The 26,778-nt window shown below is 37.6% G+C and overlaps 1 protein-coding gene across 2 annotated transcripts in view; it reads right to left on the bottom strand.

Annotated features, from left to right (window-relative positions):
- LOC115215369 (guanine nucleotide exchange factor subunit RIC1) overlaps positions 1-26,778 on the bottom strand; it is a 341,602-nt gene that overhangs the window by 197,035 nt on the left and 117,789 nt on the right. For both annotated transcript variants that reach the window (XM_029784517.2, XM_029784518.2), the window contains exons 16-21: positions 25,816-25,923; positions 19,016-19,143; positions 12,953-13,084; positions 12,368-12,464; positions 10,482-10,600; positions 6,447-6,493 (exon numbers count right to left, since the gene is read on the bottom strand). In XM_029784517.2, coding sequence (XP_029640377.1) covers positions 6,447-6,493; positions 10,482-10,600; positions 12,368-12,464; positions 12,953-13,084; positions 19,016-19,143; positions 25,816-25,923 — 631 coding nt within the window. The remainder of the gene's footprint in view (positions 1-6,446; positions 6,494-10,481; positions 10,601-12,367; positions 12,465-12,952; positions 13,085-19,015; positions 19,144-25,815; positions 25,924-26,778) is intronic.

The following is a 26,778-nucleotide window of genomic DNA, read 5'->3' as shown; positions in this document are numbered from 1 at the left end:
CTTGGTAACAATGTTGGTGCTGGTGCCACATAAGAAGCACTGGTACTGTTTCCATGTAAAAAGCACCCAGAACACTCTGTACAGTGGTTGGCATTTTCAAGAGCATTCAACCATGGAAACCAAGCCAAAAGAGACAATTGAGTCTGGTGCAGCTCTTGACTTTGCCAGCTCCAGTCAAACTGTCGAACCCATACCAGCATGGAAAATGGACATTAAAGAATGGTGGTGATGGTGGTGATGGTGGTGGTGATGATGATGCACACATTCATACATAAATGTTGTTTAAATTCCATTAAAATAACCTTATTTCTGGGTTGCAAACCAGTTCTTTCTCTATTTGTAAGAGATTAAAAGAAAGAAATAAATAAAAATAAAACCAAAACAGTATATATACATACCTAATCATAAGTTATAACTTTCTGGAAAATTTCTTACACAATGAATAATTCTTATATTCCTTCTCAATTTCATAACACACGCACATACATGGACCAACCTACTACTACAGACACATGCAGAAACACAGACACAAAAGAAAATAGATATAATCTGCTTTAACCTTCTTTATAGAGTAATATTTTGTTTTTCATTTGAGTTTAAATTTCAACAAAGGAAACCAAGATTATCAAAAAGCAACAACAGCAATACTACAACCAACAAGAAACAGTAACTACTTCAAAGATAAGAAGCTATATGACAAAGAATACTTTCACTTCTTACTAAATATGAAATCTATGAAATGAAACTAGAATAAAACAGAGAAAACACTTGAGAGTTGGAATAAGTTTAGCATATCAGAAGGAAGAAGAAACAAAAAAAAAGACTTTCCACAGAATGATGGTTAAAGGGCAGCAAGGAGCAGGGAAGAGAATAGGAACAGTGGTTAAGGGCTGTAAGGAACAGGAAAGATGGGAAAGCTCAAAATGAAAACTATAAAAATAAACTTAAAATGAAAACTATAAAAATTAACAGCAAAGCTAAAATGAATAGCTAACGCATACTAGACACAAGCACAAAGCAAAAGCTAATATACACACACACACACACACATATATATATATATATATATATATATATATATATATATACATACACACACACAAGTTAATAGATCCCCACTGACTCCAACAATGAGTATTCTAGTTGTTCAATCAACTGAAGTACTTCTTCATTCTGTCGTCATACAAACAGATGAGTATTCTAGATGGTGTCCTTCTAATGTAATCTTCAACCAAAAGTATGTTATAAGCATGAAGTAAGGTTGGCCCTTTCAGATACTGTTACAATCCATCTTGACAAGCTTCTGTACGGTTTCCACATCCTGAATTTTATTCACAAGGACTGTGCCAATTTGAGGTTATGCTAAAAGACACTTGTCCAAAACGCTAAGCAATAGGGTCTCAAACACAGGACCACAAGATTGTCAAGCAAATTTCTTAACCATTTGTGTGTGTGTGAATAGATAGATACAGACAGGCACACACATACGTACATAGGCACACACATACAGGTACACACACACATGCATATTTACAAATATACATACTATCCAACCATGCCAATTTTAAACAATATACTGAATGGAGACGAAAATATGAAAGTGCGTGTATATATGTATATATACTTGAATGTATGTGTGCCTGCATGTGAAAGCACACAAGTGCACGTGTTTCTGTGTGTATAGGATTAGGATGGATATTGTCATCTTGAGGGGATCTTTTTTTTCTACTTTACTTTTCAGTTGTATTCCACTATAATACATATTTTCTTCTTCAGAACCACATAAAAAGCTGTCAATGAAAGGCAGGAGTGGAGGAATCAAACAATAATATTAATAACAATGGTAACAGCAATGGTGGTGATGATGATGATGATGATATTTTCACCATGGCAAGCAAAATGATTAAGTTGAAATAATCTTATCAGCACCACTTGACAAAACACAATAATTGGGTGACAGAGATTTCACCCTTAGCTTCTTTTCCATTCAGTTTTGATGTCTTAAGATGCTTCTTTTTATTATTATTATTAAACTTAGAGGTAGTGGAACGGTAAGGATTTCTCATCATTTTCTCTTTTTTCCTCTAGTATATTTTTTTTTCCATTTCATTTCCTTTTGGTGGCTGACACCATGGTCAGGTGGTGGGGTTCAAACTCAAGTTGAATAGATCATTCAAATCATCAGAAGATTAGATTTATGTTAACAAGTTACACACACATACAATAATAAACAAATATATACAAAATATACACAAGTGTGTGTGTATATTATATACACACACACACACACATATATATATATATACATTTATTATGCATACACATTTGTGCATATATGTATGCATACATATGACATTATGTTTGTTCATAAATATGTGCATATCAATAGGAATGTTTGAGTGAATATATTTTATGCATACTGCATATATGTATATATATATATATATTTGTGTGTGTGTGTGTATATATATATATATATATATATATATATATATATATATGCTTGCATACACATCCATATATTGTTTGCATACACAGAGATTATATCTACACACACACACACACACAGGCACACTCACAAACAATAAAATACCTACACAAATATACCTATTCCAGTTTATAGGTATGTATATACATGTGTGCCAGTGTTTAAAGGTTCTCATTGAAAATGTATTAAACTTTAGATTAAATCAGTGATCAAAATATAAAGAACCCCCACCCACCGTTTAAAGAAGGGAGGTCACTCATATATTTAAATAAATTTTTGCATTTTTCTATGCTTTGTTGTATGTGTGAGGTGACGGAGTGTAGTGGGGCAATGAAGTGTGCGTGTAGGAGGGTGAGAAAGATTCTGTATGCATGGTGAGCTGTGTAAGAGAGATTCTATGTGCATGGCAACATGCATATTGCATAGATGCATATGACCATGGATGTTTGCAACAGTGCATCTGTGAATATGTGAGTCCGACCTTGTGTAATTGAACAGTGATGTGTGAATTTGCCCAAGTACATGTATGTCTGTGTCTATGTCCATTTGTGTGTATGGGTTTATAAGTGCCTCCTTCTGCATACATGTGTGTGCAGCATGGGAGTGCTTTAGCTACTTAAGTTCATGCCTCTCACCATGACCACCACCACCACCACCACCACCACCGCCCATATGCACAAAACAAAAAAGGGTTCAAAATGTCTCTGCTAATGACATTGAGTTGTGGCCTTAGGCAAGTTAGTTCACTTCGAAATCTGCTTCAGTGAAGGAGTAGATGTAAAGATTTGGAGAAGATAGAAATAAATGGTTGGTAGTGAGTGTAGATGGGGATAAAAGTCAAACTGGTTGAGAAAGAGAGAGAGAGAGAGAGAGATGGGGGAGACAGAGAGAGTGGGTGTGTGTAGAGTGAGAGAGAGTGTATTGAGAGAGAAAGAGTGTGTTTGGAGTGAGAGATGAGCGAGTGTGTGTGGAGTGTGAGATGAGCGAGTGTGTGTTGAGTGAGAGGTGAGCGAGTGTGTGTGGAGTGAGAGGTGAGCGAGAGTGTTTGGAGTGAGAGGTGAGCGAGTGTGTTTGGAGGGAGAGGTGAGCGAGTGTGTGTGGAGTGAGAGGTGAGCGAGAGTGTTTGGAGTGAGAGGTGAGCGAGTGTGTGTGGAGTGAGAGGTGAGCGTGTGTGTGTGTGGAGTGAAGGGTGAGCGAGAGTGTTTGGAGTGAGAGATGAGCGAGTGTGTGTGGAGTGAGAGATGAGCGAGTGTGTGTGGAGTGAGAGGTGAGCGAGTGTGTGTGGAGTGGGAGGTAAACGAGTGTGTGTGGAGTGAGAGGTGAGCGAGAGTGTTTGGAGTGAGAGGTGAGCGAGTGTGTTTGGAGGGAGAGGTGAGCGAGTGTGTGTGGAGTGAGAGGTGAGCGAGAGTGTTTGGAGTGAGAGGTGAGCGAGAGTGTTTGGAGTGAGAGGTGAGCGAGAGTGTGTGGAGTGAGAGGTGAGTGAGAGTGTTTGGAGTGAGAGGTGAGCGAGAGTGTTTGGAGTGAGAGGTGAGCGAGTGTGTGTGGAGTGAGAGGTGAGCGAGTGTGTGTGGAGTGAGAGGTGAGCGAGAGTGTTTGGAGTGAGAGGTGAGCGAGTGTGTGTGGAGTGAGAGGTGAGCGAGTGTGTGTGGAGTGAGAGGTGAGCGTGTGTGTGGAGTGAGAGGTGAGCGAGAGTGTTTGGAGTGAGAGGTGAGCGAGTGTGTGTAGAGCGAGAGTGTTTGGAGTGAGAGGTGAGCGAGTGTGTGTGGAGTGAGAGGTGAGCGAGAGTGTTTGGAGTGAGAGGTGAGCGAGAGTGTTTGGAGTGAGAGGTGAGCGAGAGTGTTTGGAGTGAGAGGTGAGCGAGAGTGTTTGGAGTGAGAGGTGAGCGAGTGTGTGTGGAGTGAGAGGTGAGCGTGTGTGTGTGTGTGGAGTGAGAGGTGAGTGAGAGTGTTTGGAGTGAGAGGTGAGCGAGAGTGTTTGGAGTGAGAGGTGAGCGAGTGTGTTTGGAGTGAGAGGTGAGCGAGTGTGTGGAGTGAGAGGTGAGCGAGTGTGTGTGGAGTGAGAGGTGAGCGAGAGTGTTTGGAGTGAGAGGTGAGCGAGTGTGTGTAGAGTGAGAGGTGAGCGAGTGTGTTTGGAGTGAGAGGTGAGCGAGAGTGTTTGGAGTGAGAGGTGAGCGAGAGTGTTTGGAGTGAGAGGTGAGCGAGTGTGTGTGGAGTGAGAGGTGAGCGAGAGTGTTTGGAGTGAGAGGTGAGCGAGAGTGTTTGGAGTGAGAGGTGAGCGAGAGTGTTTGGAGTGAGAGGTGAGCGAGAGTGTTTGGAGTGAGAGGTGAGCGTGCGTTGGAGTGAGAGGTGAGCGAGTGTGTGTGGAGTGAGAGGTGAGCGAGTGTGTGTGGAGTGAGAGGTGAGCGAGTGTATGTGGAGTGAGAGGTGAGCGAGTGTATGTGGAGTGAGAGGTGAGCGAGTGTGTTTGGAGTGAGAGGTGAGCGAGTGTGTTTGGAGTGAGAGGTGAGCGAGTGTGTGTGGAGTGAGAGGTGAGCGAGAGTGTTTGGAGTGAGAGGTGAGCGAGTGTGTGTGGAGTGAGAGGTGAGCGAGTGTGTGTGGAGTGAGAGATGAGCAAGTGTGTGTGGAGTGAGAGATGAGTGAGTGTGTGTGGAGTGAGAGATGAGTGAGTGTGTGTGGAGTGAGAGATGAGTGAGTGTGTGTGGAGTGAGAGATGAGTGAGTGTGTGTGGAGTGAGAGATGAGCGAGTGTGTGTGGAGTGAGAGATGAGTGTGTGGAGTGAGAATGAGAAAGAGAGAGAATATTTGTGTGTGAAGTGAGAGAAGGTGTGAGTGAAATGACAGAGAATGAGTATGGGGGGGTGAGAGTGAATGTGAATGGACTGAGAGAGAGAGTGTAGGTGGAGTGAGAGAGAGACTGTGGATGGAGAGAGAGAGAGAGAAAAAGATAGCATGGATGGGAGAGAGAAAGAAAGGGAGCATGGATGGGTGAGAGAAAGGAAAAGAGCATGGATGGAGAGAGAGAGAGAGAGAGAGAGATGGCATGGATGGAGAGAGTATGAATGGGAGAGAGAGCATGAATGGAGTGAGAGAACATGGATGAAAAGAGAGAATATGGGTGGAGAGATAGAGCATAGATGGAGAGAGAGCATGGATGGAGAGAGAGAGAGCGTGGATGGAGAGAGAGCATGGATGGAGAGAGAGAGAGAGCAATGGTGGAGTGAGAGAGAGCATGGATGGAGAGAGAGAGAGAGCATGGATGGAGAGAGAGAGAGCATGGATGGAGAGAGAGATAGAGCATGAGAGAGAGAGAGAGAGAGAACATGGATGGAGAGAGAGAGAGCATGGATGGGGAGAGAGAGAGAGAGAGAGAGAGAGATGGATGGAGAAAGAGAGAGCATGGATGGAGAGAGAGATAGAGCATGGATGGAGAGAGAGAGAGAGAGAGAGAGAGAGCATGGATGGAGAGAGAGAGAGAGCATGGATGGAGAGAGAGAGCATGGATGGAGTGAGAGAGAGCATGGATGGAGTGAGAGGAGAGCATGGATGGAGAGAGAAAGCATGGATGGAGAGAGAGAGAGCATGGATGGAGTGAGAGAGAGCATGGATGGAGTGAGAGAGAGCATGGATGGAGTGAGAGAGAGCATGGATGGAGAGAGAGAGAGCATGGATGGAGAGAGAGAGAGAGCATGGATGGAGTGAGAGAGAGCATGGATGGAGTGAGAGAGAGACAGGGGTGGATAAAGTGAAACAGAGAGAGGGTGTGGATAAAGTGAGAGAGAGTGGATGGAGTGAGAGAGTGTGAATAGGGTGAGAGAGAGAATGTGTGTAGAGTGAGAGAATGTGTGTGTATGTGTGTGTGTGTGTGTGTGTGTGTGTGTGTGAGAGAGAGAGAGAGAGAGAGGAGGAGGATAATTTGATATTACAAAAGTTTAGAAAATAATAGAGAAGCTTGAAACTTACTTTCTCCGTAATAACTGTCTGAGAATGTGGTGGAGGTAGATCTGACTCTGTAATATATTGAAGAGAGAAGAGGTGAGAGAGAGAGAGAGAGAGTGGGAAAGAGACATACAGACAGGTGTGTTAGAAACAGAGACAGGTACATTAGAGTTATACACACACAGGTGAAAGAGAAAGAGATCATAGAGAGAGAATGTGCTGTAGACAGTCATTGAACATGCTAGACATAAGAGCGGTAGGTGGATATTTACTGCCTGAGCTGGATGTTCAGGATATTTGCAAGGTAGATATGCATTACAATTATAGAACAACTACAAGATGTTAAGGTAAGAAAAGAAGCTAATTACATTTGTTTATTACAAATAATTGTGAACATTTTATCGTTGTACAAACACTCAAGGTGAAAGAGTTAACCCAGTTAACCCCTTGAAGAATCACTACAGTTAAATGGAAGGTCTACAGGGAAATTAACGAGCACTGTTGTCAGGAATGTACCCCAAGTAAACCCAAAGATCAAGCTTTTAGTGTCATCACAATACTACAAATAATAATGATCATAACAATAATAACTATGACAACGAAGCAAAGCTTTCATTACTAACATTAAGTTTGTCAATATTGGCAGCTGACGATGCTGTTACTACAGTTAGCTATAGAGATAAACAGTGGCACACATTAACTGCTCACAATGAAGGAGAGGCATGAGGCCCTTAGCATTTCCATATTGAATGATTAAAGAACAACATTAAAGGGACACAATGAGAATCAGTTATGTGTAAAGACTGAAAAGTTAGGCAACCAGCCTATACCACAATCATTCGATGTAGTTAGACAGTATTTGACTGAGCCAAAGCATGTTACTTTCTTGTTATTTCAGTGTTACAGTTTAGATGAGGGCTTTTTGGCTTTCTGAACTGGACTGAAGCATAGATGAGACCTCACAAGTTGAATAGGAACAACTATTCCTAAAACCCCTATTCATAATGTAGTTCAAAGTAAATGGATGAAGGAAATGATATACATGATAACAACTTTATTAACAGTAAAGAAAGGAAAGAATAAGTGGTGTGAGAAAGGTTTGTATACAGCGTGGTGTGAGAAAACCCATCCACATAGTTTATATACAGTAAGAGTCTTTAGAGTGAGAAAGGAGACAGAAATTGTTCAAACGAATGCATATGCATATAGTTCTTGAAAAGACCAATGCTTGACGGAAAGCTTGTTTTGTGTCAGCTGCAAAACCTTTCAAGATGATTCCTATCAAGAGAATCCATTTGGATGAATACATGCAACAATTCAGAAAAAAAAAAATTAAATTCTCTTTGGTTCAGTATTTAAAAACTAAATGAAAGGAAAATTGGCTACATCTTCCAATATATGCATTCATAAGCTCCTTTTTTCTTTGTTTACGATAAAATTCCCTAAGATGCACTTATTTGATTACTTGGAACTAGTGTTAAACACAGCTCTAGTTGAGCTCCAACTTTGAATGCACACTAATAATATACTCTTTTAGTTGTTTCAGTCATTTGACTATGGCCATGCTGGAGTACCGCCTTTAGTCAAGCAAATTGACCCCAGGACTTATTCTTTGTAAGCCTAGTACTTATTCTATCAGACTCTTTTGCTGAACCGCTAAGTTACGGGGATGTAAACACACCAGCATCGGTTGTTAAGCAATGTTGGGTGGACGAACACAGAAACACACACACGCACACACATATACATATATACGACGGGCTTCTTTCAGTTTCCGTCTACCAAATCCACTCACAAGGCTTTGGTCGGCCCAAGGCTATAGTAGAAGACACTTGCCCAAGGTGCCATGCAGTGGGAATGAACTCGGCAAGCTACTTACCACACAGCCACTCCTGCGCCTATGTAAACATTTTTCAAAAACAAATTTATTTTTTTATAAAATTGAGCCAGATTTAGCATTGCTGCAGGTCAAATCCAGCCCATGGACTGTATGTGTGACACTCTTGAAACCACTTAACCAGGGTTTCTAAAGCAAACTGGGAACCATTCTTCAGAATAATTAATTCACTAAATGATAGATTCAATTATTTTTAGTTCAATGAACTGAGTACACTGTATAGTATGGATAGTAAACTTGGGCACCAAACCGTTAATCCACTAATCATTAATTAACAAAGTTAACATTTTTGTTAACAATTTAACTTTTGAGTTAACTTTGGATATCATTGTCGGACTAATTAACTTCCATTAACTTAAGTCTGCTAACCCAAAAATTTCATAAAAACCGGTAAATGGTTAAAGGTTTCTGTTATTTTCAGATTTTCAATATAGATGTAGAGTTTTAGCATATTTAATATTGTACGCATCACTCTTTCAACCCCCAATATAATGCCACTTGTTATTATAAATAACTTTTCAATTAAACTTGGAATTCTGAGTTCAAAATGATATTTCATGTATTCGATGTTCAAGCAATTATTTTCTATTAATAGATCAGATAAAGTTTCTTTAATAAACAAACAAGACATTGCAGCATAGCATGCAATGCTGCGCTATGTATAGAAAGAAGTGTCAGCAAGAAGAGGATTCACTTCACTCTGAAGAGTTACTATGGTTACAACGTATCTGTTATTATAGTGATACCATTCATGTTAATTGAAAGAAAATAAATAAGTCGAGTTTCATTATTATAATACATTAAACACTTGTGTACATTCCTTTGATATTCTAGTACTTTCCTTAGCCAAATTACATTATTGATATTGCAAGATCCAATTTGGTAATTAGCCACATGTTCTTTAATAGTTTCAGATATTTATATTAAGATTTTAGTTGATGGCATCTCAAAAACTTGAATCTGTTGACATCGTCAACTCTAAAAGCCTTTAAAAGTCTTTGACTCTAAAAGCCTTTAAAAACCTAAAGAAGTACCAAAACTATGAAATCAGACTTTTTTAGGTCTTTTAAAAGTTAAAACTATAAAGTCAGCATTCTTTAACTTTAAAGCAAAAAAAACTATAGTTTTTGGGTTCTAAAGCTCTTAAAAAGAGCCCAAAAATGCTGATTTTATAGTTTTGGCACTTTTTAAAGGGATTTTTAAGTTATTTAGAGCAAAAATGAGTTTTTTTGTTTTTCCTATAATAAAAATTAACGGTTTAAAAATAACTTCCATTACATTTTTAAAGAATTAACTGATTAATGGTTATCAAAGTTAACTTTTTGGTTAATGAATTAACAGTTAACAAAGTTAACTTTTCGATTAACAGTTAACAAAGTTAACTTTTCGATTAACGGTGCTAACGGTGAACAGAAGCGTCTGATCCAGGAACCGGCGGCTTCAACCCGTCCTGTCCCTGCGTCTGTGGAAAATCTACGGCAAACAAGACATCCTCCCAATACGGATATACTTACGGCTGGGGGCCGCTAGCGACCTTCCTATTCCAAAGATCCTTCAAACATTCCTCATTTACATCTCACCTTTTGTATTCAATCATAAAGTATGACACCTTGAAAAAGTGTCTTCTGCCATAGACTCAGATCAGCCAAAACCTAGGACATTAAATTTGGTAAATGAAAACAGTGTTGAAACGCATATCAGAGAAATCCTTTCTGTTTTGTGTAGTACATTTAAACCTCCTCTTCATGGCTCGGCTTTGTGAACGAAGATCAGGAAGGCTGTCCACGTTGCGTGCATGCATGCTCATGACTGACAAGTCCAATATAGGAAAGGCAGGTCCGTGAGAAGTGCCCACAAACAAAGGGGGGAGTGCCACATCTCAGGCTCAGTCCAGATCAACTGGTTTGAGAGAACCTCTTGTCAGTACATTTAAACCATCACTTGCTTAACACCATTATCTAACCTTCGGCTGCCTCAAGTGGAGTCCAAGTGTTGCAAGCATTTGGACTCCACTTCTCCAGCCTAATGTTAATTTTCTACACTTCTCTCACATGTCTCAGAGTCCCTGTAAAAGTGTTGTAAAACCATTCGGAAAAGTGAAAAATATAAACGCACAGAAGGGGAACAACAAGAGATGCATATGATGAACATATATAACTTACAGTTCGGTCCAGCATCAAATATGGTAAATCAGATGGTAGATGTCGGTTGAGGGTAGCAAAGGTGTATGATATCGTCTCACTAGCAGTACCCAGGATTACAGCATCTTCAAATAACACAGCTGAAATGATATAGCCACACATACATACAACCATTACAAAGTCATAGGTTGAAAGGTTGTAGATGGTAACATGTGGAAGGTGAGTGCACATGCATGAGTGTCAGTATGAGTGCACATGCATGAGTGTCAGTATGAGTGCACATGCATGAGTGTCAGTATGAGTGCACATGCATGAGTGTCAGTATGAGTGCACATGCATGAGTGTCAGTATGAGTGCACATGAATGTAGACATGCTTGCATGTCAATGAACATAGACAAGTGAGATTAACTTTGCTGAGTACACTTATATGACACTTTGTGCAATTGTGTGATGATGATCGTGTGCATGTGTGTTTATTTGCCTCACTCTGATATATATTGTGTTCTTAGAACGCATAGGCGGCGAGCTAGCAGAAACGTTAGAGCACCGGGCAAAATGCTTAGCAGTATTTTGTCTGCCGTTACGTTCTGAGTTCAAATTCTGCCATGGTCAACTTTGCCTTTCATCCTTTCGGGGTCGATAAATAAAGAACCAGTTTTGCACTGGGATCGATGTAATCAACTTAATCCCTTTGTCTGTCCTTGTTTGTCCCCTCTATGTTTAGCCCCTTGAGGGTAGTAAAGAAATATATATTGTGTTCTTAGAACACAGTGTCTTTGAAGAGATTTTATCTCAGATAAAAACCACAACATCATGTCTTTCAGTGGTGTATATACATTTAGTATGATATGCAGATGGAAATGTTAATTGAACACCGTTTCAGCTGCATTCACCAAGTAGTTTGCAGCTCAGCTTTCCATAAAACTTGTGAATGTATTATGCACTGTTTCCTGTGGATATCAAAACATGAATTTCATTTTATTTAGTAATAAACAGGTGCACAGCATTGACAAACCCCAAGCAGAGCAAAAAACACATCTGTTGTTCTCATGAGTCACGGCTGCAACAGTTTTCATCTTGCTCCAATATATATTGTATTTTCAACACAATGTGGTCGTTATATAACCACCACCATCATCATCACCATCAGCAACAACAGTGGAGGTGCAATGGCCCAATGGTTAGGGCAGCGGACTCGCGGTTGGAGTTTATTGAGCGAAAACACCTAAAGCTCCATGAGGCTCTGGCAGGGGGTGGTAGTGACCCCTGCTGTATTCTTTCGCTCCAACTTTCTCTCACTCTTTCTTCCTGTTTCTTGTCCCCGACTTCCTATGCAACCGCTGAGCCTGGATGCGCATTCATCCATCCGTCGATGCTTTCGGTGTCGGGGGTTGACCTGCGGGTCTTACGAATAGCAAAGAACCATGTTTTGGACTTCTCCCACAAGGGATGAAGATCGCTTCACTCAACAAACAAAGATACAAACAAATATCAGCAACAACAACAACATTTATCATCCAACTTCCATACTGGCATGCTTTGGACGGTTTGACAGGAGCCAATGATATATACATAGACTACAGGAAAAAATTACAGTTTACTACTGTTGGTGGTTAGAGATTATATACAGCAACTGCTTCATTGCCAAAACATACTAAGCTTCAATGATGCCAGTCGGAAAATAGCATCCAGAGAGGAATGATTATTTCAACAACAATAAATCTACAGAATATATGCCTTCCTACCACCATCCAGGTTTCTGCAGTTATCCTTTCAACCTTCATTCCTAAAGCTATCAGGTTCACTTTCTGTGTCTCTCCTTTGTAATTTTAGTTGGTGTGTAAAGATTAAGTGCCTGTAGATAATTACAGAAAATAAAATGAAATGGAAATCAGAACACACTTACCCAAGGGATAAATGTCCACTTTAAATGGTAACATTATTCTTTTTGACATGAAATTGTGTGTTTTCCCTTCATCCCTAGGAAACAGAGGTAACCAGACCTTGAAAATAAAATAAATACAAAATTAAATATTATAAATTTACAGATGTAAGAGGTATGTAGTGAGTGGATAGAACAACATTTTGCCTTTCTCAAAGACATTAGAAACAAATGAATTAAGGTCTGAGAGGAAATGAGATCTTGGTTATTAACTTTGTTCACTAACGTCATTCTTAATAGTGTCCCCTTTTTGTTAATTCTTATTTAAGAAAGGGATTTGACTTTTGGAACAGAAAATCACCTAATAACTCGGTATGATACAAGTTATAGAGAAGAATCTTTACCTCTCAAAGGGCCTAATTTGAAAAAAGACAAGGGATAGAAAGAGTCTATCTGCATTGCTTGAAGACAAAAGGCAATAGCAACAGGATATCTAGTTCAGTGTTTACAAGAAGTTAAAAATCATTAAATATTATATTGATTAATATGAGTGGTATTAGAAATACAGAAAACAGCAAAATTCAATCACAGATGGTAAAGAGTCCATACCTTCATTCCTTGGGAACCACATCCAAGCCATAAGGCTTCCATTAGCTGCATTTTTCCAAGGTTGGCTTTTGCAGTTGTCCAGAGGTTCTCAACAGAAGTGGCAACAACAGAAGGTGAACAGAAAGACGTATCCTGAAGATTTAAGAATTTATTTATAACAAAAATACAATGAAGAAGGCATATTAAAATATTTCCAACAGGAGAAGAAACAACAGCCAGTTAAAGAAAACAATGTCCATCAAGTGAGAGCTTAGATGAAACCCAGCCAAAAATCTGAATCTGAGTGTCAAATCCTCCATCTTGACACATCTTGAGTGGATTCCTTGAATAAAACTTACAGGCAGGCACTGAAATTCCATGAGAAACAAATAGCCATTGTACAGACAGAAAGATAGATATTTACCTTTGAAACAATAGATAGAATTATCCTTAATATTTATCAATAAAAAATTCCCCTACCAATTACAAAGGATACAACAATACATAAATACACACACACACACACACACACACACACACACACACATATAAATATATATATATATTTATATATATATATATATATACACACAAATACACATTTTCTTTTATTCTATTTTTGTTTATCATTTAACTATGGCTATGCTGCAGCACTGCTTTTAGTCAAATGAATCGACCCAAGGACTTATTCTTTGTAAGCCTAGTGCTTATTCTATCAGTCTCTTTTGTCAAACTGCTAAGTTATGGGGATGTAAACATTCCAAACAAACATTCCACCATCAAGCGATGGTGGGGAGACAAACACAGACACACAAACATATACATACATGTATGTATGTGTGTGTATATATATATATATATATATATATATATATATATAGTAATATCGAAGGGAAGCTAACTGGGAAGATAGGTTTTGTATGTGGCAGATGCGCAGGTGCTATAAACACTGAAAATGCGCAGAGACCAGCTTCCGCCTCATTCCAGGGAGAAAAACTAGAAGTAGTCGGTAGCTTCCGTTACCTAGGGGACTAAGTCAGTAGCGGAAGAGGGTGCGCTGAAAGTGTAGCTGCTAGAATAAGAATAGCTTGGGCAAAGTTCAGAGAGCTCTTACCTCTGCTGGTGACAAAGGGCCTATCGTTCAGAGTAAAAGGTAGACTGTATGACGCTTGTGTACGAACAGCCATGCTACATGGCAGTGAAACATGGGCTGTGACTGCTGAGGACATGCGTAAGCTTGCAAGGAAAGAAGCCAGTATGATCCGATGGATTAGTAATGTCAGTGTGCATATTCGACTGTGTGTAAGTACCTTGAGAGAAAAATTGGACCTAAGAAGCATCAGATGTGGTGTGCAAGAGAGATGTTTGCACTGGTATGATCATGTGGGGAGAATGAATGAGGACATCTGTGTGAAAAAGTGCCACTCCCTAGCGGTTGAGGGAACCTGTGGAAGAGGCAGACCCAGGAAGAACTGGGATGAAGTGGTGAAGCACAACCATCGAACTTTAGGCCTTACCAAGGAAATGACTAGTGACCGAGACCTTTGGAAATATGCCGTGCATGAGAAGACCCAGCAAGCCAAATGAAACCATAATCTCATGGCCTATGCCAGGGGCGTAAACAGCCCACTTGTACGTAACCTTTTCCTTCTTTGGTCACTAAAACTCTGCTTGCAAAGACCTGCTGAGGCAAGTGAAATCAAATCAAACCAATCAAAAGCAAAATCAAAATCAAGTTCGATGACTGGCGTCCATGCTGGCAGGGTGCAAAGAGCACCAAACGAGCATGATCATTGACAGAGCGGCTACCGGCTTCCGTGCCAGTGGCATTTAAAGGGCACCATTCGAGCGTGATTGTTACCAGCGTCGCCTTACTGGCACTTGTGCTCGTGCTAGTAGGGTGCCAAGAGCACCATCCCAGTGTGATCGTTGCCAGAGCAGCCAACTGGCTTCCGTGCCAGTGGCACGTAATAGGGCACCATTTGAGCATGATCATTACCAAAGTTGCCTTACTGGCAACTGTGCTGGTGGCATGTGTAAAAGGATTCGAGCGAGGTCATTGCCAGTACCACCTGACTGGCCCCCGTGCCGGAGGCACGTAAAAAGCACCCACTACACTCTCGGAGTGGTTGGCATTAGGAAGGGCACCCAGCTGTAGAAACTCTGCCTGATCAAGATTGGAGCCTGGTGCAACCATTTGGTTCGCCAGCCCTCAGTCAAAATCGTCCAACCCATGCTAGCATGGAAAGTGGACGTTAAACAATGATGATGATGATGATATATACAATGGCTTTCTTTCAGTTTCTGTCTACCAAATCCATGACCCAAGGCTATAGTAGAAGACACTTGTCCAAGGTACCACGCCATGGGACTGAACCCGGAACCAAGTGGTTGGGAAGCAAGCTTCTTACCACACAGCCACTCTGGCGCCTATATATATACACACACACGCACACACACACTCATATGCATATACACATACGTACACACATATAGCTATGCATATACACATACATAGACACAGACATTTATGCATATACTCATAGAGACACATACATACATATATGATGGCTGCAAGTCAATTTCAAGCAATGAAATCACTTGATTTCCTTAAAGAAAGAGTGAGAGAGAGAGAGAGAGGCATACACATATGTATATACATACACACACATTTATACCTACACACGGCACATATGATGGGCTTTCACACAGTTTCCATTGACCAAATTCAGCCACAAGACATTTATATAGTAAAAGTCATTTAAGTCACTTGCTCAAGGTGTTGCAATTTGGGACTGAACCCAAAACACAGGAGAGACAAAATTTAACAAACATTGTCTTAGTCCAACACTTAAAAGGAAAAAGTCTTAACGTTTCAGATGTTAGTCCTTCATCAGAAGAGAAGATCAAAGTATGGGAAATGAGAAAGAGGACGAATTGGTGAGAGAAAATAAAATATATAACAGGTAAGGGATTAGTAGACAGGTGGGAATGTGGTTCTATGGAGTGGGGTGAATTAAAAACGGAACAAGGAGCAAATGTGCAAATTCAGCAATAGGATGGTATCTATGCTTAGAGACAGACATGGAAGGTAGTGAGGGGGCTTTGGGTAGGGGGTAGGGGTGTAGAAGTGTGCAAGTATAGTGGTGTAGTTTGCTGGTGGGGGTGAGTTGTTGGTGTGTCTAATCATTAAGAGTGTATGAGGAAAGCATGGATGTGAGGAGGTGAGAACAGGTACAAATATGTGGTAAAAGGGAAGGCAAGTGGAATGCAGAGGGTGTGCAAGGGTAAGAGTATGAGAAGCCATCACTTGGAAAGAAGGTACAAACAGACAGACACACATACATCCACAAATAGGTGTCCAAACAAAAGGAGCATTCAACATATGTCATGGAGGTTATATTATGGAACAGTATTAACAGATTCAGGTTTGCATTAATAAAAGTAATGTATACCCAAGTCAAACTATTAATACATATATATACATATATATACAGACACACAAACATACATTTATGTATACATACATACATACAAACACACATTTATGTATACATACATATATATAGATAGATATATACACACACAGATCAATGACAAATGAAATCTACCAACATTCAGTTCCTGTGTATATAAAAAAAATATCAGCATATATTTGAATACATAATACTACATTCTTTGACTTTCTTCTGCCCTTAAGACTCTCAGATTGATTATTTTGCCAAATATTCCAAGACATAATTCAAAGATAAAACAACAACAAAAACAATAATTTTCAAGAAAAATATATTTAGAACTCAAAACGTAAAAAAAAAAAGTTCCCCTTGCCCACACTTCACAACAAATAATATCTTAGTTTCTGTTATTACAATGAAGGAACCGCAGATAAGTTCTTCTTCTGAGACTGACAATAATAGAATTGAAAATGGTAAAGTGTTTTTACTTCAATTTTTTATTATTTTTCAACAAGCAATTCGTATATTGGCTGGAAGTCAAAATGAATAAAATGTAATCAATGCACAGGTAAGGCAATGAAGAAATTTCTTGGTTTTATAACTGGTTTTGACACGACACAACTTAACTGAATTTTGTTTTGTTTTGTTTTTGTCTTTTTTTCTTTTTGCTTTTTTCTTCTTCACATTGAACAAATTAACATGTCCCCACTGTGTTAAGATGGAGAATTAGATTTGAAGTGCTTTTTTTTTTACTAGAGTGACACTGAAGAGCCTATATTTTTCTTTTCCTTTACCCTCCTTTACTAAACTCATGTACAACTGCAAGGTAAAAAAAAAAAATTAAACAATCAACATTGACAAAATTTTAAAAACTCATCTCTCACACAGACACACACATCTAGATAAATGGTTGTCTATATTTTTTAGGTAAATTCCTTTAGCTTCAATCCTTTGGACTATCGACGACAGCTTTCGTGTCTTATTGTTATATTATGTCTGCCTGTTACGCTATACTTCAGTTGGTTTAATTTCTAATTGTCTTTAGGTACCCAACATTTACATTCCTAACCACAAAGTCATTCTTTATTATGACTATATGATAAGTCTTGAAAATGTACCAGTGAAAATATTGACTGATGTTTAAAATGGAAACGTTAAGAGAATTTGATAAACTAGTAAAAGAACGTAATTCTGAAGCAATAGAAATAGATTCAAACTTGCCAAGAATTCTTATTTTATTCTATTCATAAATGTTTGTTGGTAATGATTCTGCTATTGCCACTAATTAACCATTTTGAACCAAAAATGGGGTCTCTACATGGTTCCTTAACATACTGTAGATAACAACCAAATTTCCTTACTGAATTAAACAAAAAAGGTAAAAGACACCTTAGACACCAGTCTAAGACTACATTAAAGAAGATAAACTGATCATGACTAGAGAACCTTTAATCATAGGTCTGCCTAGACAGTGTTGACCTGGGGCTAAACAACAACTAAACAAGGTAGAATGTTGCAATTACTTATAGCAAAACAAGAAAGAGTATCTACATAATCATTTGATCTGCTAGAAGTAGCAACCACTGCATCTTCAAGTAACACCCTATCACCTTCAAAAGGAAGGAGATGATGTTATGGCTAGAATACTTATCATCATACTCAGTCAGGGCAGAAAACTTGTGTGGATATTAAATGAAAACTTTCTTATATTGGTAGCAGGAGTGAGGAAGAAGAATCGTCAAATCAAATGAAGCCCAGCACTCAACTGGGACTTGTTTAAGAAAACAAATTATAAGGTTTGTCATGATATGAACCAGACATTATCTCAAGATCCTTTTGACACATCTTTTTAAAGAAACATGATGGCTTCTCATAGATAGATGTGAAATAAATTGTACTTAATTCTATATACAATGTATATGGAATTCTGTCTTTTTATTGATATTCTTCAAACACTAAAAGCAATAGCAAAACCCAAACTATTATTGATTAAATTTACTTTAACTTATTGATATAACTACTAGCTTTAATAGTAAAACACAATTTCCTAAAGAATTTTCATTGCCAATGTTCCAAAATCCATTGTATTACATAAACACACGCAGATAATAGATTTATATAGATATCACCATGATCACCGTGACCAACCAGGCTATCAGATGTTGTTACACATCGCTGGTCACAATGCACTTCGCATTGTTTTAGCCTTCAGATGACGCCACCCCGCTGGCTAAGCAAGCAGGCCAACAGAAGAAAGAGTGAGAGAAAGTTGTGGCGAAAGAGTACAACAGGGATCGCCACCCCACCCCCTGCTGGAGCCTCATGGAGCTTTAGGTGTTTTCGCTCAATAAACACTCACAACGCCCAGTCTGGGAATCGAAACCGTGATCCTACAACTGTGAGTCCGCTACCCTAACCACAGGGCCATTGTGCCTCCACTTATATAGATATATTGCACCATAATTTCTGTATTTAATTATACAATTCTTCAAACTACCTTTTTCAATGTAAGTAGGTCAAAAAACAAAGAGAGGGACCAGAATTTTGAAAAACAAAAAAAAAAATCCACCAAAAGAAACTAAACTGAATCTGTCCCTTTCAACTGTTTATAAGAAACTAGCATACTTACCAAGGAATATTTGCTGTTGTCAGCTTTCATATGAGATGATGCTTTCTCTGGCTGGAACATCAACAGCTTACCAGAGAGATTAACCAAAATACTTTCCGCATCTTTCAAAGGTTTCTGCAGACGTGAACCTTAAGACAAACAGAGTTTATGAAAACATTTTATGACAGACTAAAACTTCATACAGCTTCAGCGGTTATTTGATAAGCAGGAAGGGAAATGAAATACAATTACAAAGTTTGCCCTCCAATCACACTAACAATTTATACCAAGTGATACAAAATTCTTGGTGGATATGGTCCTTTTGCTGAAAAGATAATTAAGGATACAGTCAACAAGCTCACTGTAAATAAAACACTCTCTCACTCACACACACACTCTCACACACTTCTCTCTCTCTCTCTTTCACACACTCACACACACAGATCCGATTTGATAAACTAATGTCTCTGGCTAAATTCAATCAATCTTGTAATATTACAAAATAAATATATTAATCACAGGAAAGAAAGAAGGAAGAAAATTTTCTTATATAACTACATATATAGACCCTTCTGTCCGGCAGTCGCCATGATAGATCGGTAGCCACTACGCACATTTTTTTTCTTTCCTTTTTTTCTTTCCTTGTTTTTTTCTGTGTCCCTTTCTGTAGAAGAGCGTAGGCTCGAAATGTAAAAGACTTTTTCTATTCCTGAGCGTTATACTAAAACATCTGTTTGTTTTGTACACCACCTGTCTTTGTCTTTTGTTTTTTAGTGAACTCTCTGCATATACAGATGTTACACTTCTCAAATGTTACCATATTGTTAAGAGTAATACTGTTATTAAACAAGTTAAAGCTAATCACACACACGCAGTAATATGGTACTCGACTATGTTTTCATAATTTCATCTAAAAGTGATGCATAATTTTGTTGGTTTCAGTGTTCCGAAACACACTACTATCAGGTGCTTAATGACAAGGATACAAAATAAAACAAGAGAGAGACATGGTTAGATAGAGGCAAGTGCATTTTTCTAAATAACATAAGATAATACGACCCTACACTCTTTCTACTGGCATATTCCTAAATCAGACAATCTTAAAGATGTAGAAGTTATTTCAGATATAGATCTAGAATAGAAAACTTGCATTTAGTAACAAAAAAAAAAAAAATTATGTTAAGGAAAACGTCATTGCTGATACTTGGAACATCCTGATTAAGAGAATGCAATTCTGTAAAACTTTTATATTCAATTTCTCTGAACATATCGGGATACTGCGGACATCAAGAGAAAGTGAAAAACTGGACACTGCTACTGAGAGAAACAATGTGAATGAAACAGTGAGAGAGGGGTCAGAGAGAGAGAGAGAGAGAGAGAGAGAGAGGGGAGAGAGAGAGAGAGAGGGAGAGAGAGAGAGAGAGAGAGAGGGGTCAGAGAGAAAGAGAGGTCAGAGAGAGAGAGAAAATAAATCCTTTATTGACAGACAGACAGAAAGGAAGAGACGTTATTCCAGAGATAAAGAAACTATCACCATTTTGGGCAGGTCAGCTGATTCATGTTAATTCTTATCCATAGTTACTGACTCTTCAATAGGTTAGAGAGATATCTCTCTCTCTCTCTTAGCTATCTCAGCACCAACAAGGCTTCCATGACTAGACACTGTTCCTAACACCAACCACTTTACAGAGTACACTGGATGCAAGGGAAGCTGCTTTTCTTCTTTTTATTAGAATTATTAACCTATTTATTCATTCTTTACAATCCTCTCAACTTCTCTTATATTCAAATTATATTCACCATCATCTTCTATCTTTGCAAACTGGAATAATCATATATCTCCCCTACAAGACCCTTCATCATACTTTAACCTATCATCACCTGACATAAAGTCACCTCCCTCAGCACTACACCCCACCCTTATTCAAGGGGTCTTATCTTGCAAGTTACCTGGTAACTTCACTGGTACCAGTGCTGCATAAAATGTATCCAGTACACTCTGTAAAGTGTTTGGCCTAAGAAAGGACATCCAGTTGTAGAAACCATGCCAAGGCAGAGATTGGAGCTTGGTGCAGTCTTCTGTTAAACTGTCCTGCTCTTGCCAGCTTGGCAAATGGGTGTTAACTGATCACACACACACACACACACACACTGAATTGATATATGAACATCATAAGATATATATTTCTTTACTGCCCACAAGGGGCTAAACATAGAGGGGGACAAAGAAGGACAGCCAAAGGGATTAAGTCGATTACATCGACCCCCAGAGCGAAACTGGTACTTTATTTATCGACCCCGAAAGGATGGAAGGCAAAGTCGACCTCGGCAGAATTTGAACTCAGAACGTAACAACAGACGAAATACCACTATGCATTTCGCCCAGCGTGCTAACGTTTCTGCCAGCTCGCTGCAACATATCATTAAACTCTAATACATTGTTACACAGCAGTAAACATTGGTGAAAATAAACTTGCATAGCTAAAAGGATATTTGAGAACAACATATTTAGAATAATAAAATGCAGAAAAGCATGAATTTCACATAGGACATAATTCAAATGTGCTTTATAGTTGTTTCAATAAATTAAAGACATTTTCATTTATGTCTTTACATAATTAATTATAGTTAATTCATATAAGATGGGTTGGCCATCTGCTCAAGAAAAAAAGTTGAAAAATGGACACCAAAGTAGTTTCCATTTTAAACATGTTATAAAGAAAAAACTTTAAAAAAAAACAAAGATATGTAATATGTATGTGCATGTGTGTATCATCACCATCATCATTATTTTAATATACATTTTTCCATACCCGCAAGGGCCAGGCAGAATTTGTTGTGGTTGATTTCTATAGCAGGATGCCCTTCCTGTTGCCAACACTCACCTATTTCCAAGTAAGGTAATATTTCCCCCATAACTGGACATGTTTTCATGGAAGATTGGAAACAAAAGACCCCTACTATTGTGTTGTCAAGGCAAGAAGACAGTAACACACACGTAAACAGACACATGCATGCATGCATACATGCATGCGTGCGTGCGTGCATGCATACATACATACATACATACATACATACATACATACACACACACATACATACATACATACATACATACATACATACATACATACATACATACATACAAACAAACAAACAAACTAGTTCAAATCTACAGAAAACAAAAGATGAAGACAGGTGAAGGAACAACATGCATGTGTATTAGTTTGATGCTCAGGAAGAATGGAAAGTCTTTGATATTTCAAGCTTCCACTCTTCAACAGGATTGACAGGAAAAAAATGTATAGGGTTTAATGGTTCAACATGACAAAATGGCTGGATGACAGACAGACATTGTTTTCCACCAACCAAATTGACTCACAAGGGTTTGGTCGACCTGGGGCTACAATAGAAGACACTCACCTAAGGTGCCACACAGTGAAACTGAACCTGACATCATGTGGTTGGGAAGCAAACTGCTTACCCCATAGCCATGCCTGTGCCTATTAAATATTTAGCACAAGAGTGTATGTGTGTACATATATATCTATTATATAAAATCCGTTCTATCTGTCTGTATGTCTTCTAGGATCTTGGGCATCCTCCATCCGATTGCACTCAAATTTGATATGTAGATACTGACGGTATCAGGGCGTGTATAAGTCTTGAAAAAATTGCAAAAATCGATTCCAGGTGAGAATGCAATCAATAAAGCATTCTTTGGAATAGAAAAATGTCTATCCTTGTTTCTTCTTTTGCTGGTGTCTCAAATTTAGGTTAAATCAGTGTTTCTCAAAGGGGAGGCCTATGGGACGGTCGGACAAGTTGTTTTAAGAAAATTTGGTTTAAATATTTGACAACTCAGCACCGTCCATTGGACGGGGGGGGGCGTTTTGTATATATATATTTATAATCAGTCAGTTGTCCATAAGTCAAGAAAAACGCTCTAGAAAAGTCATAGTGTTATTTTATTTATCAGTATATTACTAGTTGTAGCATAAACTGGTGAGAATGTTACCAGCCAGCTTGTCTAAAGAGTTACAAATATTACCAAGTGAAACCATCGTTAACATTCTGACAGTCTCATGCCATAATCAGTAATATACTGCTTGACAATATAAAAAAATATATAAAGTGAAATGAAGAGAAGCAAATTATTCAACTTCTAATATTTGTGTTTAAGGGAAATGTTTTAGTCCAAACTAGGAAGCTGTAGGACAACCAATAATTTAATACAAAATATTAAATTAAAATATTGTTCTCCTTCATTTAAGAATTTCTTTTAATCACAAAATTTTTTAAGGGAACCTACATACATTGGCAACTTAAAGGTATTTCAGGCTGACTGATTGAATAAAGCATTTAAAAGATACTTAACTCTTTCCAAATTTGTAAAGTAATTTCTAATACGAAATTTATAAATATCTTATTTTTTAATGTTTGTTTAGTTCATTTTCCAAACAAAGCATACTAACATAATTTCAAATGTGTTGTCTGGTGCTGTGTTATATCCTTTATTTGCATTTTTTTTTTATGTAGGACATTCTTAGAATTAATACTTTTTCATTGAAATGTTATGATAAAGGTTTAGGGTTAATATTTTAGATAACTAAATCAGAAATAAAAACAATTTTGCCAGTGGTAATCTAGAATACAGGGTCCAATGAGATGGAAGACATTATGACACACAGTAGCAAATGGTAGAAGCAGAAGACCGATCTCTTGATCAAAATTGAAATAAAACATCATCATCATCGTTTAACGTCCATTTTCCATGCTAGCATGGGTTGGACGGTTCGACCGGGGTCTGGGAAGCCAGGAGGCTGCACCAGGTTCCAGTCTGATCTGGCTGTGTTTCTACAGCTGGATGCCCTTCCTAACACCAACCACTCCGAGAGTGTAGTGGGTGTTTTTTACATGCCAACCAGAGGAGGCTGGCAAACGGCCATGATTGGTTGGTACTTTTACGCATCACCGACAAGGACGCCAGTCAGGTGGCGCTGGCATCTGCCACGTTCAGATGGTGCTTTTAACATGTCACTGGCACAGGTATCTTAACTACAATTTCCATAACGTTATTTTATCTATTATTTGTGTTTTGCCCAGTCTCTCATTGTTGTAAAGTTATTTTCATGCTATATATTAAACATGTTGCATGAAAATAAGAAAAAAAAACATAGTGCTACACTAGAAATGTGTAGAAGTCCCATAAAAGCTTACTATAGCTGAAAATCAGCCAGTCCTGGTAAAATTATAACACATTAACAGTCCCACAGACTTTACCTTGACAGACTTCTTTCACAAAATGCCCATAACTGCATATAAATACAATAATATCTCACATATGGAATATAGTGAGTCAAAAGGCTTCACTTTGAGATTATCCATACAATTAGTATACAAAAACTCCTTCTTGAGGTGCTAAACAAGGAAGATAACTATTAAATTCAATAAACTAAGATATTGGTAAAAAAGAAAAACACTCTACAGAAGTGGATTAGATCTTTAAAACCAGTAAAAGTAACAGACATGTTTCAGTGTTATTGCATCACTTCAGCAAAGCATAATCTACTTAAACAGCACAATTAAGCAAGAATAATCATCAGTATCAAAAGAAATAGAAGGAATAACATGTCACTAATTATGATATTAAAGGAGTTTTTACCAACTAATTGCATGGATAATCTTAGTTGATCAAAGTTTTTCAACTCACTAAATAATATAGGCCACTACCATATTTTGATTTAGTTTACAGAACACTCCACTGAAGTATTTCCCCTGAGTTCTTTTGTTGATGCACCTGGACTTAGCCAGAGACTGAGCAGCTGTTGGCTCTTGTTACCTGACAAAGCATAAATGCTTCAAATCAAAATATTGACTTTTTATCTGCCACAGTTTGATATTCTTATTAGGCTTCTACACAATGAATAAAACGGGTACAAATTGTGTGAGTGAAGGGGAGAAGGAGAGGGAGAAAGAGGAGAGCAATTGGTAGTGCCATGTTGAATACAGATTCTCATCTAAGCATTGTATCTATGGTAGCTGTTGATCAGCGAACCAGATGTAAAACACAACTAGGAAGAGATACTGAGAAGGACCAGTTTTCATAGACACATACCAAACATGCCTGAACTAGTAGTAATAGTAGCAGTAGTGGTGGGATAGTTGCAAAACCCATCAGGTCATTGGTATGTAACTACAAAATAACTATAGATATTTTTTTTCACATGATATTGTATAAAAGGCAAGTCAGCTTGGCTAGGCTAATCCTCCATTTTCATATCTTACAGGATGATATGAGAATCAAAAAGAAAAAGATTCATTAATATAGCAGTCCATCTTCTAATCAAAGTACTGAGCTGTACCTGGTTTTAGAGTCTATCTATAGCTAGGTATACTCAGCCAATAAGAATTAAGACCCAACATGGCGCAGCTAAACAAGCATAAACCTACTGCAACTCTTTGATTGATAGCCTGGTATCTTATTGGCTGAAATGCATATCTGCATGATTGATATAATAACACTTTAGCAGTTGTGTTATGTTCTCAGAGTTGGTATCCAGGAATCATAACAAGGAATCACCAAAGGAAATATCTACAAAGTTAACCTCAAGAGAGCAATCTTCCAGAATTTGAAAACACCAAACTCGGCTTCCAAACTGGAATTATTGGCATTCCTTAATAAAGAAACTGTAAAAGAAAAATTTAATATTTTCACAAAACCACACATGAATTAGTGCAACTACACAACTTTATATTTTCACAATACAACAGAAAATCAAAGTAAAAATCATATTTTGAAGGCTAAGATGAATACTTACCAGATTCTGTCCTGATTGAGCTTAGAGTAATTCCTGTGACAAATAATGGATGAGGAATGGAATTCTGTAAGGAATTTTCTTGGACTTTTGTGATGTTAACAGAAGGATCTAGAAAACAAACAATGCATATATATATATATATATATATATATATAATATCATCATCATCATCATCGTTTATATATATATAAGAGAAATAACCTCTATTAAGTAATTCAATAGTGAAAGATATTCTAAAAATCACTAAATTAAATAAATGTTAAATTGACTACATGCATTTTGTGACTATATCTTTAAATTGATAATAATAAAATCGATACTATTAAAATTAATTCGATTTAAAAATATAGCCACTCTTCAGGTCTAAAATAATAAAATAAATGTATGTATGTTAACATATAATAATTAACAAATAAATATAGAAATATACATATCGTAACAATAAATAATCAAGTAAAATATAACAATATTAATGAAAAATAAAATCATAACTTATCTCATTGAAGAATACCAGTTAAGTGAAATTTTAAATGTTAAACTTATTATTTATGTCATATTTTCCCGTGATAAATTTCATAGCAACACTAAGTTCTAAGTTTAATGTTTAAAATTTCAGTTAACTGGTACTCTTCAATAAGATAAGTTATGATTTTATTTTTCATTAATATTGTTATATTTTATTTGATTATTTATTGTTACGATATGTATATTTCTATATTTATTTGTTAATTATTATATGTTAATATACATACATTTATTTTATTATTTTAGACCTGAAGAGTGGCTATATTTTTAAATTGAATTAATTTTAATAGTATCGATTTTATTATCAGTTTAAAGATATAATCACGAAATGCGCGTAGTCAATTTAATTTTTTAGAATATGTTTCACTATTGAATTACTTAATAGAGGTTATTTCTCTTAATTATATACATATATTATATATTCAAATTTGATTTAGT

Source organism: Octopus sinensis, linkage group LG9 (genome assembly GCF_006345805.1).
Source record: "Octopus sinensis linkage group LG9, ASM634580v1, whole genome shotgun sequence".
Taxonomy (NCBI): domain Eukaryota; kingdom Metazoa; phylum Mollusca; class Cephalopoda; order Octopoda; family Octopodidae; genus Octopus; species Octopus sinensis.
Note: the sequence above shows the minus strand (reverse complement) of the source record. Positions and strands in the feature narration are given on the sequence as shown.